General features: G+C 53.1%; 2 protein-coding genes across 3 annotated transcripts in view; one reads left to right on the forward strand and one right to left on the reverse strand.

The window, feature by feature from the left end:
- Window positions 1-15308, reverse strand: part of WNT5B (Wnt family member 5B) — a 72484-nt gene that overhangs the window by 32389 nt on the left and 24787 nt on the right. The gene's annotated exons all lie outside the window — the stretch shown is intronic.
- FBXL14 (F-box and leucine rich repeat protein 14) lies at window positions 4608-7384 on the forward strand. Its single transcript, XM_075115805.1, has one exon. It carries the CDS (start codon window positions 4735-4737, stop codon window positions 5935-5937), a length of 1203 nt encoding a protein of 400 aa, XP_074971906.1. The 5' UTR covers window positions 4608-4734; the 3' UTR covers window positions 5938-7384.

A 15308-nucleotide genomic window follows, 5' to 3' on the forward strand; every position in this document is an offset into this window, starting at 1 on the left:
CCCACTGGGCTCCTACCGCCCCAACAGCCCTTTGATCATCAGAGCTGTACTGAGTGGAGCACATGAATCTGAGCTGCCTGTATTCCCCTTCGCTCCAGTCTTCTCTGCTCCCTCGAACGAAGCTGCCTCTCGTCTCTCAGGCGCTGGGATGTGGGACAGCGCAGTCAGGTGGGGCGACAGGAGGGATTAGCAACTGCAGGGCACAAGAGAAGGCAAGGGGGAACACAGTCCCTCAAGGAGCCGGTTCCTGGGAAGGAGCACGGTTAGCTAGGCAAGGCGGGGAAATGTATTACCTTAGGAATTAATTTAAGGTTAAATGGATCAAAAGAGGGAGAAGGGTTAGCAGACCATGGGCTTTATTGTTCAAGCGAGTTTGTGTCACTTCTCTCTTGCAGTCTCAGTGGCCGCCGCCCAAAGGTAAGAAAAAGCCAAAGGCCAAGAAGGTTCCCGTAGGTAAATTCATGAGTTTTCCATTCCATGGCTGAAGGCATGAAAATGTAGAAAGCACATGGAGTACGATGGCAGAAGTAAAGGAAGAAGAGTAGGGAAGGACTCTGTATTTGTTGTCTCTTAAATTATTAATTTGAGCTAAAAGTTTGCCTGCAAATTAAGAAGTAAAAACAACAAATAGGGACAGACTGAGATGGGAGCTGCAGGAAGACCTGGTGGACGTTATGCCCAGTCATGCAATAAAAGATACAGGACAGACAGTGGTGCAGCTTGATCAGCACAAATTACTTCCAGTCTCAGAAGCCCCAGGTGAGTTACATGGATCCTCCTGACCCCTGCCAGGCAAAACTGTCCAGCCTCTGCTGAACACCGGTGTCATTGGAGAGAAAAAAAAAATGAAGCATTTATCCGGCAAGTGCTTTCAAAAAAGAGAAAGTGGCTGTTGGGAGCTGCTCAAGGGGCTGGAATGCTGGAGATGGTTCCAGGGGCACGGATCAGCCGTCAGAGCGTGGACGAGGCAGGCAGGGATTTTTAATAAAATGCAGTTTATCTCACGGTGATTACCACCTCCTATTTATACCATGTGAGATCATAAAAAACACGGCACATATTTCACTACTCCTGGAAACACAAAATCAACCGAACAACCATGTGATAAATTGGCCCATTTCATGCACTTTTACTTTGTCTTTCTAAACCTCCCTTTCCAAACATCTGTCGCTTAGATAAAGGCAGCAATAAAAATCTACTAGAAAGATACTTTCCCTGCTCCTCCGCCCCCCCCCCCAAAAAAAAAAACCCCAACCCCATAGTAGATTAGGATTATAAATCCAAATTCCAGGGCTGTTGCATTTAACATTTAATCTTAATCATTCACATGGAAGCACAGACACTCGAAATATGTAACATGTGAGAAAGGGAACTTCAGGATCTCCAGAAAATGCACCATTTCTAACCTTTGCTGGTTACACACAAGGGGTGTTAAAGACACAATGTGCCAAGATAAAAAGAAAAAAGTATTTCAGGTAAGCTTTCATGCCCTAAAGAGCATGCCTTTCCCTGCTCCCCCTCAAATGTGAAGGTGAAGGCTTAGAGAGAGGAAATACCGCATTATTTCCATGGTAAGATTCTGCAGTCGGGTTCGGGATAATACGGTAAAAGACTTCATTAGCACTCTTTCAGAATTACTTGTATAACTTGCTTGTAGCTTTGCCAGTTATGAGTAATGCAACAACCACCAAGATACTCCGACACCACCTTTGTACCACATTTCTTTCATGCGTTGCCTTCTGATGCCTGCCGGACTCAGCCTCCTTGTCAGTGATCCCCCTGCCTTTGGCTGAGCAATGCTCGCCAAGGCAGGCCCCGCAAGGCACTGCACCTTTCACTTGCTCCTCACTTCATGGAAATGCTCCTTGTGGGTTGCGATGCCCTACAACTGGTCTGAGCACAGTAAATTTGCAGTGCGGCTGCTCAGCAAAATCTATCGGCCTGAATCTTTTTCTTATTAACCCGATGGTTAACCACCCCCACCCACCCCCCGCCCGACACTGCAAAATAATAATGCTACAAAGATAATCTGTAATGGGTGACACTCCGGTACAGTGGCTGTGTGGGGACTGCAGCTCCATGATCATTAAAACCAGGTCTACACATTGCTGGATCACCCAGGAGGACAAATTTGATCCAGATTGGGCCAAGGCACATGATCACACTGCTGCTGAATGAGCCAGAGCGCACGATATGGAGCCAACGCCAATTTTATGCCGGCTGTATGCCAGCCGCAGGGGTGCAGACGATACCTGATCTGGCTGGAGTTGTGTACAGCAATACCTGATCCAGCATAAAGCCTGCTGGTAAAAAGTTAACCTGTCAAAAACATCTTGAATTAACTCGAGCAGGCAGAGTGAATGAATACCAGGTCAGTGCTTCACATCATGTGGCCACCCTGTCTCTGAGCCAATAATAGGAGCTGCACCGCTGGATTTTCTGCGTTGCCAAACCACAGCCTTACATTGATAGTGATGCTAATATGCACGGGGATCTCATTGCAGGATCGGGGTCTAAGAGTCCTTCAACTCACACTGCCTCCAACTCAAAGCACAAAGGAAAGAAAAAAAGCAGAATTAAATCTAAACACTTAAGCTTTAAGTAGTCAACAGAGTCTACTCATATGGAATCTGTAGGTGAAGAAGGAGCCATGGGCATTTCTGTAGCAGATAAATTTAGATTATGGTTAAAATAAAGGCTATTCCTTCAGGTTAGTGAAAAGTCTCGGTACAGCAAACGCGTCAGCAACTAGGCTGATTTTAGTAGTATTTGAGTAATCCAAGCAGTATTAAAAATGCACCGTCTTTTTGAACAAATGTGAACTTTATTTTTTTCTTTATAGCCCTTTGGCACAGAAGGGCAGTCCTGCTCTTTTGAAACTGTTTTGAAAGGCCTTACCTGATCTCTGGTAGAACTTAACCCATTTTTAGCACTGCTGCAATAGTGCCTGGTGTTGAAACATGCTCAGTTACCATTACACAAGGCTACAGACATGGAGGAAGCATGGATTTCAAACATACTATCTTGACATTGCTGGAAATCACTGGAAATCGCTGTTTATGCGAGTACTTCGACTGTTTTTCAGAGCTGGTTCAAGGAGACCATTAGCTGATAGCCATTTTCAGAAGTTTTCCCATTTCCTATCACAGAGGCTGTGAAAACAGTCCTCCCAGAAGCGTAGCAACCTTGACAGTTACCCAGATCTCCGAGCTATTTACAGCCATGCTCCTATCGCTCCCACAGGGATGTCTAGACAGAGAGTTCCCAAATTTTGGTCCTCAAGGTCATCACGCAGCCTTGATGCCAAACCGCAGGCGGCAGCGGCCTGCGCTCCGACAGGCAAGGGCGAGGCGCTGGCCCGCTTCCCCCTCGCCACCCCACGCAGCAGCAGCAGCATGAGCCCCCCGTCCGTCCCCACGGGGTCCCGGGGCTCCCCGGGGAGGGTTTGTTCACCAGCCGGCCCGACGGGGCCCTCGGCAGACCCTGAGGCCGAGGTGGGCCGGTGGCGGGGCCGGGGGCTCCCGGGGGAGCCGGGAGGCCTGGGGCGAGGGGGCTGGCTGGGCCGCGGAGCGGTGCGGGGCTGCGTGGAAATGGGGGTGCCGCCCGGCCGTTCAACCCTCCTCACGGCGGGGACCCAAGGGTGACAACGCAGCGCCGGGCCGCCGCTTCTCCTCACTGACAGGGCGGGAGCAGGGGGCGACGGCCGCCGGGGGCGCTCGTGGGGTGCCCGGGGCGCCCCGGGCGGGCAGGGCGCGGGGGCCTGCGCGGTCCCGGAGGAGCGGCCCCGGCGGCGGCGGCGGAGCGGGGCCGGCGGGCAGCGGGGCGCCACGGCGGCACACAAAGGGTTAACGCCGGTGCGCAGCGAATGGGCCGCGCTGTTTCCAGGGTGACGGCTCGGAGTGTTCCGGATCGTACCATTGCGCAAGCGGCGCGGGGGGGGGGGAAGGGGAGAAGTGAAGGAGGGTGGGGGGAAGGCGAGGGGCCGCCGCCGCCAGGCCCGGCCCAGCACCGCCTCCTTCCCCCCCCTGCGCCGCGCCTCGCCTGGCCGCGCCGCCTCCTCCTCCTCCTCCCTCCCTCCCTCCCTCCCTCCTCCCGCCCGGCCGGAGCGCGGCGCCGGGGCCCAGCAGCGAGCGGCGCGCGGCGGAGCGGAGCAGGCGGCCGGCGGCGGCCGGGCCCGGAGCGGCGGAGTCGGTACCGGCGGCGGGGCGGGCCGGGCCGGGCCGGCGCGACCCCCTGCCCTCGCTGCCTTCTCGCCGCCGCCGCCGGGGGATGCGGGCGGCCCGGGGCCGCGGGCTGTGAGCGGCGGCAGCGCGGAGACAAAGGGAGGCGTCGGGGCTCGGCGGCCCGGCACCAGGGACGGAGCGCGGGGGCCGCCGCCGCCGCCGGGGCGCACCCGCCCGCCCGCCGGGAGGCGGCACGATGCGGCACGGGGCGGCGCGGCGGCAGCAGCGCGGCGGCAGCAGCGGGGCGGCCCGCCCGGCGCGGCGGTAGAGGAGGCGGCGGCGGCCGCAGGGGCGCGGGGCCGGGCCGGCGGTCGCGCAGCAGCGTCTCCCGCGGGCCGGGCCGGGCCGCGCCGCGCCGCCCGGGGCGGCGATGTGAGGGGCGGCGGCGGCGACGAGGAGGAGCGCGGCGCGGCGCGGAGCGGAAGGCGGGCGGGCCCCGAGCGGAAGCGGGCCGGGCCCGGCGGCGAGGAGGAGCGCGGCGCCGGCGGGGGCGGCCGGGCGCGGGCGTGCGATGGAAACGCACATCTCGTGTCTGTTCCCCGAGCTGCTGGCCATGATCTTCGGGTACCTGGAGGTGCGGGACAAGGGCCGGGCGGCGCAGGTGTGCACGGCCTGGCGGGACGCCGCCTACCACCGCTCGGTGTGGCGGGGCGTGGAGGCCAAGCTGCACCTGCGCCGCGCCAACCCCTCGCTCTTCCCCAGCCTGGCGGCGCGGGGCATCCGGCGGGTGCAGATCCTGTCGCTGCGGCGCAGCCTGAGCTACGTGATCCAGGGCATGGCGGACATCGAGAGCCTCAACCTCAGCGGCTGCTACAACCTCACCGACAACGGGCTGGGCCACGCCTTCGTGGCGGAGATCAGCTCCCTGCGCTCGCTCAACCTGAGCCTCTGCAAGCAGATCACGGACAGCAGCCTGGGCCGCATCGCCCAGTACCTCAAGGGGCTGGAGGTGCTCGAGCTGGGGGGCTGCAGCAACATCACCAACACCGGCCTCCTCCTCATCGCCTGGGGCCTGCAGCGCCTCAAGAGCCTCAACCTGCGCTCCTGCCGGCACCTCTCCGACGTGGGCATCGGGCACCTGGCGGGCATGACGCGCAGCGCCGCCGAGGGCTGCCTGGGCCTGGAGCAGCTCACGCTGCAGGACTGCCAGAAGCTCAGCGACCTCTCGCTCAAGCACCTGGCCCGCGGGCTGGGCCGCCTCCGCCAGCTCAACCTCAGCTTCTGCGGGGGCATCTCGGACGCAGGGCTGCTGCACCTGTCGCACATGAGCAGCCTGCGCAGCCTCAACCTGCGCTCCTGCGACAACATCAGCGACACGGGCATCATGCATCTGGCCATGGGCAGCCTGCGGCTGTCCGGCCTCGATGTCTCCTTCTGCGACAAGGTGGGGGACCAGAGCCTAGCCTATATCGCACAGGGCCTGGACGGGCTGCGCTCCCTCTCCCTGTGCTCCTGCCACATTAGCGACGAGGGCATCAACCGCATGGTGCGGCAGATGCACGGGCTCCGCACCCTCAACATCGGCCAGTGTGTCCGCATCACTGACAAGGGCCTGGAGCTCATCGCCGAACACCTCAGCCAGCTCACGGGCATCGATCTCTACGGCTGCACCCGCATTACCAAGCGGGGCTTGGAGCGCATCACCCAGCTGCCCTGCCTGAAGGTGCTCAACCTGGGACTTTGGGAAATGACTGAGAGTGAGAAAGTCAGGTGAGAGGAGGGGGGCGCCCCGAGACCTCCATCTCCTCTGGAGGGACTCACTCACTGACTGACTGCTGCAATGGAGGAGAGAAAGAGAGAGAGGGGCACGCACAGAGCCACGCTACCCACGCACCCTGGCACCGGAGGGAGGAACGTAGAGAAAGAGAGTATATCCTCAACCCTCCTGTGCTGCCTACCTACCCTTGCTCAGGAGGAGGAGGAGGAGGAAGGGGGGGCAGGAGAGAGAGAAAGCACCTATCCTTTTTCCAGGTCATGCCTCCAGCTCCATGCTGGGGAGACAGAGCTCCCCCTTCCCCCAGAGCATCCTTCCCTGCAGAAGAGGTAGAAGCCCACACTCTTATGCACTGGGGCTAGAGACACCCCTCTTTATCCCCACTCCCTGATTCCATCCCCTTGTGCACTAAGGATGGATAAAGAAAGACCCTGTTCTGCCATGTACTCAGAATAGATTATTTTTGGTTTCTGTAAAGGAGAGTGGGAATGTAGATGGGAACAAAAAATAACAGAAAAAAAAAGAAAAAAGGCTACCTAACTATGCCTGCATGCCCAGCCGCCCAGTCATCCTGCACTGGGCACAGACACAGCTTTTGGTAAAATACCTATTCCACCTCTGCGCTTGCCCCTCCCCTGTCAACTGGGAATTGTGACAGAAATACTGCTCCCTAGGTACATTGATTTTTCTTTTTTTTAAATCTGTTTTCAGCCTCCAGTTCCATGTTATTTTCTGCTGTGGGAGGATACATCCTCCCACTATTCCAGTTCTCCACTGCACTGAGACTAGGGATAGCTACAACCTCTCCTTTTGTCAGTATGTTTCCGTGTCATCCTGCACTATGATTAACGGAAAAGCCTAGGCACTCCATTCTCTCTCCCCATCTCTCTAGCGCAGATGAAGATACCATTTCTTCCTTCTGTCTCTGTGGGGACTGGACAGGCACCCCAGTCTCTTAAGCCTTCCCGTGTGCTGGGGGACACCGAGAGCTGTCAAGACTTGTCTTCCCTTTCATAATTCTCTCTTTTTCTCCCCTCCTTCTTCTTGGCAACAGGGATAGACATATCCAGCTACATATCCATTCCTCTTTGGGTCGGGGGTGAGCGGGTAGAAGGGGTGGCTAGCTCCCTTCTACCCAGGGGACTCGAGGAAGAATCTCCAGCTTCATTTCTGCTTCATTTGAGATACTGTGACCTGTTTTTATTTTGAAATGCATAAAAAAAATTACTGCTACAAAAACAGCCTCTTACTCTCCCACCTATCCCTTGCTTACGTCCTGTAACTGATCCCAGTTTTCCTCACTCACTCTCCTCTTTACAGTATTCATTTTCTTACATGGTTTTATTTTTAAAGACATTTGAAGTTGCTGTTCTTGTGGATTTTTAAGTACATTTTTTTTCTGCTGAATATATTCTATATATATAAATATATATATGATGTCTGGCTACCTCGTTTTAATTTGTTACTTTTTTTTTTTTCCTCCCCTCCTCAAAAGCCCTGGAATTCTTACAGGAAAGAGATTTTGAGACTGAAACATTTTTGTGCCTAGACTGGAATAACGCCCCTTGGATTTGTTCTTCTTTTTCTCCCTGCCCCGCCCCCCCCTTTTTTTTTTTTTCCTCATTTTTGTTTTGTTTTTTAAGCTTACCCTATTGTGTCCCACCTTCACATTCTAGTTGTGCCTCTCCCTCCCTCTTCACTGGGGACCGGGGACCTGAACTGTGCTTCTGCATTTTTACTCTTCTAGCACAAATGTGTGACATGTGAGAATCCACGCTGAGGATTGGGCTACTGTTAACAGAAATGTGTAAAATGCAAGTTCGTTTTAAAAAAAAAAAAAAAAAGATATATGCAAATGCTTTCCCCTCCCAAATCACCTACAAAAGGTCACTCACTGTGCGAGGCTTCCTGTTTGTAGGTGGAGAGGAGCAGAGCTGGCCTGCAGGCCCTGAGGCTGCAATGTGAGGGGGAGGAGACTGAAGTTCATCTGTCTTATCTCTGTTCTGTCAATAAAATAGAGCTGGGTCTTTAGATTTTTTTATTATTATTATTTTAAAGAGGAAGTTTGGGTTTTTGTGTTTTTGTTTTTTGGTTTTTTTTTTAAAGAAAAATATCTTGGCTTTTTTTGTGCTCAACTGTTTAAAATCTCAAATCCTCCACAGTAACAGGCCAGACCATGGAGTTAACGCAAACCCAGAGACCCCTATGGATTAATTGTACTGTTTGTGAATTTGTATAAAAAAATAACAAAGATCCTCTTAAAACATTTTATATTCTTACAGTAAAAGGTTAAACATATTTATATAATAAAAGAGGAAATATGAAGTATGTTTTTGAGAAAAAAAAAAGCAAAGCCGTATCTGTGTTGTCTGTGCTTTTTAAAGACAGGTATTTATCTATCTATGCATTGGGTTTGGTAAGTACGCCGTGTGTACTGGGGTTTGGGGCTGCTCGCTCTTGTTCCAGCAAGTGACAGAGGCGGAGAAGGAAAGAAGAGAGCCTGGTGCCTCCTGTGCAGGTTGTCGACTAACATCATCATGAAGAGTTTGCAAGGAAGGGGTTTGGTAGGACCAGCCTTGTCTCGCAGTGTCTGGGGGGAGAAACTAAATTCAGCTGCCTATTGGTGTGAGGTGTCAGCATAATTTGAGGTCAGACAGACTGAAAGTGCTAAAGCTCACTAGCAAATGAATTGAGTATTCAGTGGTAGAGGAAGACAGTTGGGAGGGGGGACAGAAGGGCTGCATCTCTTAATTTTTTAAAAGCTCCAGGTAGATGGCAGAGGTTTTTTTGTGATTTACTTAAATTGAGGCCCACCCTGGATGGAAGACCCGTCAAGTAAAAACATTTCCCAGCAGTGACAACCACCCAAAACCGTGCCCTTGCCAGCACATGAGGACCTGGGAAATCTGAAATGTCTTGGTTGATTTCCAAGATTAAAGAGGAAGTAAAGTGGGAATGTAAAAGAAAAAAAACAAAGTTTGACTAATCTAAGGTGTCCTTTGTCCTATACCATAATCTTTCTCCTTAACGTATGACTTTTAACCTGACTGGGTCCCTTTTTAGCCTTCCATGATGTGGGTTTTTTATTGTTGTTGGAGCTGGAGCTTAAGCAGTGTTTATAGGGCAGGGACAAAGCCTGTCTCCCCCCCCAGTCCGGCAGCAGGACTCACTCGCCCCAATGCCCCCTTCCTGCCTTGAAGGAGGGGGAATATGAAATGGTGGAAGAAGCCGGAGCCATTGTTCAGGAAAGTTAAAAGAGGAGCTGTCCTTGCTTGCTTGCTCAGTCATGCATACTCAATCTGGCCGGGCCCGGGTCCCTATGGAAAGGAGGAGGGCGATTCTTCCCCTCTTTTTAACATTCCTCTCCAGGCCTGGCTGTATTTAAGCTGCTTTCCTCCACGCCGAGGAGGAGGGAGGGGGATGGTCTGAAGTTCCTGTACATTTGCATTTTAAGCTCTTCCAGGGCTGAGCAGGCCACTTTGTTCCCCCCGCTCCAGCAGCCCTTGCTGGGGTGCTGCTCCAGGTGGGTCGGATGCCCTGCCAAAGGAGGTCCCTGCTACGTCCGGGGCCGGCTGGCCCCAGGTGCTTAGTCTCTGCCTCCACAGGTACTTTTGGTTGAGGCGGGACTGGGCATACTTCTTTGTTGCCAGCTCTAACCACCTCACCCCTTTTCTGTCAGTGCCGCATTTCAAAGGGGAAAATAGTGCCTGACTCTGGAGCTCTTAAAAAGAAACACTATTTCCTCTGCAACCTAAAGACCTGGACTGTCTTAAGGTTTGGACTTTGGGGTGTGTGTTGGTTTTTCCTCCCCTCTTCCCAAGACTTCCAAGCTTTCTGCTGGGAGTCCCTCACAAAAGCTGCATTGTTCTCCTTAGGGAAAGCCACCACAATTGGATCTAATTGAGCCTGACACTATATCCATCTTCCTTCCCTTGGAGGGAGGTGTGAGGTCTGCCTTTCCTGCGTTAAGGAAAAAAAGGTTACAGTAACTTCTTGACTGAAAAAAGAGGATGTATGTACGAACATTATAAACAACAGGAATTCCAAATCAGGTTCCCATTACTGCTGTTAATATAAGTTTCGGGGTAGGCAGCCGTTCCAAGCAGGGATGGGGAATGATACATCTCTCATAAGGTAGGTTTGTTTCTGCTGGATTTGAACGAAAATGGCAGCTCTTCCTATTAAGCCCTGTGTTCACATGGATAACAGTGGGGCACCTATGTCTAAATATAACGTGTGTGCTCATAAGTTCTGTAATCAAAACTAGGACAGGATTTTTTTTCCCCTAAAAAGAAACCCCAAACTTCCTCTCCCCTCTTAAAAAAAAAAAAACAACACAAGCCAAAATATTGCCACATGGCCCACAATGCTACTTCAGGGGAACACAACCCTAAGGAAGCTGCCGAAACCAAAGCCTCCCCAAAGCCCAGCGTTTAGACACTGGGCTGTTCCCGTAGATGGAGCAAGCGTTCCTGATGGCTTCCTCATGCCCCAGCATGACAGCACCTCCTCTGGCACAGAGGCAGTCCTCCCCGTCCCACGAGGCCAGGGCTAGGGGAACACATGTGTTTACTAGTGAAGAGAAGGGCTTCTTAAAATAAATAAGCCATTGCCAGCAACCATAGACCAATTACCATATGACTCCTCAGGGTAACAAGGAAACTTAAGTTTTCGCTCTCCAGCCACTCTTGAATTTCTGAAGATGACTCAGTTGGCAATTGGGGTAGAAAACCATAAAAAAAATTCCCACTATCTGGAAGTGAGCTGGAAGTCTCCCGTCTGTGTCAGCAAGCCCGCAGTGCCCCAGCAGTGGCTTTGGTGCCAGCCTTTGCCACTGCACTGACTAAAAGCGCTCCCAACCCACCCAGCCGTGCCAGTTGGGGCAGCAGGGTCCCTTGCCTACAGCCGCACAAGCCAGGGCGCGGAGGATGAACCAGGGACCTGCTTTGTGGACTGGTGGCTTTGGGGAGCAGAGGGGCCACACTTGAGAAATGGTGGCAGAAAGCAGAGCAGAAGCAATGCAAAGGGGGGCGGGATGAAGGGACTGAGCAGGAAAGGAGGTGGCTAAGGACCAAGGGGTAGTGGTGGGGGTTACTGGTTTGTAAGCTGCAGCAAAGTCCCTGCGTGCGTGGGGGTCCCTGGTCTGCTGGAGCAACTGCTCCCCCAGCCAGAGCTGTGGCTGGCTCCTCTCCCCAGGAGACGGGGAGAAAAAGGAGGCTCCACCTGGGTCCTACTGCCCTTGGACTAGCATACAGGAGGTCTGTGCATGACAGATTCAGACATTTTATACCTTCCCACCCAACTGTGGGTTTGGCTGAATCAGTCTGTCATGGTGATTCTGGGGTCCTTTGTTTCCCTGTTAATAAATAACGGGGTCACGGGGCAGCTGTCACGCAAACCACCTGGGGGCCTGTGCTAAGACAAGAGGTGGTCTCTGTGCTAGATATTACAGAGCTTATGATTGAACCTGCCCTTTGGCAGTCAGGGAAGAGTTAAAACAAGAGCCGGGTGGCCAAGACACCCAAAGTTTTTGGAACCAAATCTAGAAGTTAGCACAGGCTGCCATCAACAGCTCAAGGGTTGGTGTCCCTTGGAGCTGGCAGCCTCGCTATGCTAGAAGCGTCCTGCGTATGCACAAAGTGGACCCTTTTTTGTTTTCTCTCTCTCTCTCTCCTTCCTCTACCTTAAATCCCACTCTTTTAGCCAGCAGCTCTTTAATAGTGCCTTTTGTGGAGGAAAAAGATAATTGATAAACTCAGCTGGGTGGTGCGGGCTGGATGTGAGGACCCCTCAGGACATCGACGAGGCCCCACGCCAGAGCTGCTGGCTGGGTTGCCTGACGCTCCCTGCCGCGGCCAGCCAGCGAGTCCATCCTGCTCAATTCCCCAGCCCCAAGCTGCACGGAAGAAAGAGCTGGAGAGGGTTCGTCGGGCTCTTGTGCCAGAACTTAGACTCCGGCCACATTTGGCAGGGATGCTAGTGCTTCTCCCCCTTCTTTAATTAAAGCTACCAAATGCATTAGCTCAATGGCAGCCCAAACTGAAATAGCATCACGGAGATTTCGAAAGATCTGAATCTGATCTGTCCTTGCAACAGAAAGATGAACAGAAATGGAATTTTCCTAAAAGATTTCCTAAATTCTGGGGTGTGTTTTGGAAAGGGTGTCAAAAGTTTAATACCAGGGCCTGGACACATGCCCTGAGCAAGTATTTCCACATGAGAGGGTTACTGAGACATAAACCAAACTCCTCTTCTGCTACAGAAACTAACTCGGATCTAGAAATGGGCAACTCCTCCCAGTTATTTTCCTTCCTTTGAGTCTTGTGTCTCTGGGCAGTTTAGTGATTTCAAGATGAAGCAATTTCCCCTCCTAGCTTTAAAAACAAAAACAAACAAAAAAACAAAACAAAAACCCCACCAAACAAACAACGAAAACCATTTATATCTGAGGTCCATCCTCATCCTTTTCCTCCTCCTCCTTCCCCTTTTTCTTCCCCAGTGTCCAAACCTTACAATCCCTGGGCAACTTAAGGGGCTTGGCAGGTTGGCACCAAAGGTGTACAGACAGCACCCCACCGGCACACCGATGGCAGCTCTGTGGCCAGCCGCCTCTCTCCTCATTCAGTGAGCTAAAATGCCAAGCAGCTGGCAGCAATAAAACCCTACCATTATCTCCTTTCTTGACAGTCGCACACCCGGCGCCCCAGCTTCAGCGTGAAGCACGTGTATCCTTCAGCGCTATAAACCCCTCCTGCCACATGTTGGGGAGGTGTCCTGGGAAGCTGCTCATACCACAGGCGAGCTGGTTTCCTCTGCTCCTCCAGGCTTGTGGAGCCACCGGGGATGCAACGCCTGCCTCTGGCAAATCTCCAGCTGCTTGGCCAAAGTGCCACCCATCCCTGTGTGGGTTGGCCAGAGGTGCTGGGGACAACGAGATCCCTCGGGCCGCTTGTCTGCCAAACACTCAGTAAAACCAGATGGGGACAACACAGTAAGACAGAAAAGTGAACTCTGCCTGTGATACTGGTGGGGTTTCTGCTTGGCGTGGGTTGGGTGAAGCATCCTTATCCGCATCCCCCGTTCCCTATCTGCATCCCCTACGTGCATAGAATCAGTAAGGTTGGAAAAGACCTCTTAAGAAAAGTCCTGCAGGCGCGGTGCCGTTCCGCCAGGCGGCAGCATTGCCCGCCGAGTGCCGCCGCCCGCCCGGTACCGGGTCAACCGGCCGCCACCCCTCCTCCCCCCCGCCCCGGTAAGCCGGGCCCCAGCGGAGCCCCGCCTTACCGTGTGTGTGTGTGGCGGGTGGTGGTGTGTGTGATGCTGGTTGACTCATCCCGAGCCAAGGCTCCCCACTGCACACATTGAATTAATTCAAAACTCCACACATTAATTAAAATTAATTAATTCTCACCGGCTTGCTGCCCCGTGCAATGCTCAGGGGTCACCGGGTGAGAAATCAGACGAACAAGAGGGCTCATTCAGCAACCCCTGACCACATCTGCACAGGCACAAACTGGTGAGGGATGGCCGAGGTCAAAGCTGCAAAGGGATGGCGAACTCTGCTACTCATCACCATCAGTACTTGATGGTGGTGAAGGACCCTGAGGGTTTGCACCGTGAACCAAAATGGGAAGCCACAGCTGGCACAGCTGGACCTGGTCAATGGACCCCAGCACGGTGCGAGACCCGCATGCCCTGGCCTGAACCGGCTGCCTTCTAGAAAACACCAATCCTAGATTTAGTACTTCTGCCAGAAGCCTGCATCTCTTGACATCTATAGCTTGGCACTAAGAAAATGTTGTTCATTTTATTGTTATTCTTTGGCCAAACAGCACCTGGTGTCCACCTCTCCCACCTCCAGTTCTGCTGGCTTCTGCCACTTGGAGCAGCAAAACCTGAAATGAGTTTTCCAGCCTAAGATAGCTCTGGAGAGGGAGGATCAGGACAAAGGAACACTAAGTGCAGAGGACATCATCTACTCTTCCTGCACCAGGCTCTGCCACCCAGAGCCCCAGACATGCTGGTGTACAAGTGTGGGCTTGGAAAAGCTCCCAGCAGCAGGAACCACTCCAACAAGCCATCCCTCTCTGTTCAGACTCTTCAGCCGTCATGGCATTTATTTCAGGCAACAGTGAGTCTCAAACAAATGCAGAGCTGACAAAAAGCGCTGCCTTGACAGCCCTGACAGCCGACCTCCCATTACAACAGGTATGGCTCAGATTGCAGCTCTTCCAGCTGCTCTATCTACATCTTCACCCAGACTGTCCCTGCAGCGATGCTTGGGGACCACCCCAGCAGATCAAAGGCGCGGGCAGGACACGGTCCTTAAGGCTGCAAATGCTATCGCCCTCATGGTTTTCCTTCCCGAGACGCACCTGTCCATCAGCAAAAACTCACCCAGACCACACCAAAGACCGATCTGGTGGTAGAGACTTTTGGTTTCAGAGCCAGACCACACGGCGTGAGGACTTGCGCCTGGGCTGCCCGCTCCTTTCCCCTCACCTCTGCTGGTTTCAGACACAGCGTGCCCTGAGGACATCAGAGGGAGGACGTGGGGGGGGCACATCTCCCACACACACCTGCCAGGGACTCAGCCAGACAGGGGAAGGCTGCATGTGAGCGGCTGGGTGTAACTTCCACCCTGTCCCTAGTGCCAAAAACAAGCATGTTAAAGCTAATCTACCCCTGTCTCAGCTCAACTGCTTTTCTGTGACTAAGCCCCTTATAATGGTGTTACTAAAATCCCCTTTTGATGGAAAAAATCCCAGCTGGAAGTTTCGGGCAGCAGCACAATGTGCAAGTCTGCGTGTCCCTTTCCCCGGCTTCACAAAAGCCTCTAATCGAGTGGAAAATTTGCTGGAGGCCAGAGGTTTAGGCCTGCAATTATTTTTTAAGGGATTATCAGGAGAGAATGGGGGTACTTACGACCCTCCCTCTCTTTGTGTTTTGCTCTGTGCCGCTTTCAGAAAGACTCAGCCAGAAACCTAAACCACCGCAGCTGGATCCAGCAAGACCAGGGCTCATCTGGGTAGCACGCCTCCTCTCTGTTCTATGGCATGGACCCCAGGCTCCAGGTTAGATGAGTCCTACTCCAGCACCACCCAACGAACATGCAAAGAAATGCTTTTCCATAGAAGCAACACTAGAAGTTTGGTTGCTTTTTTTTTTTTTAATAACAGCTTGAGAAAAAGCAACTGATTCCAGTCCTGTGAGCCTTGCCGAACTGAAAGGAAAAAAAAAAAAAACCCAAACCAAGGAGCAGGCGGGGATACGGTCCACCGGACAGGAGGTCTTACAAAAGTCACATGCAACAAGCTCCAAAACAGTCTTGGCACTGAAGACGCGTGTACGCTGCAACACCCAGCTTTTAA

This window comes from Phalacrocorax aristotelis, chromosome 1, assembly GCF_949628215.1.
Source record: "Phalacrocorax aristotelis chromosome 1, bGulAri2.1, whole genome shotgun sequence".
Lineage (NCBI taxonomy): Eukaryota > Metazoa > Chordata > Aves > Suliformes > Phalacrocoracidae > Phalacrocorax > Phalacrocorax aristotelis.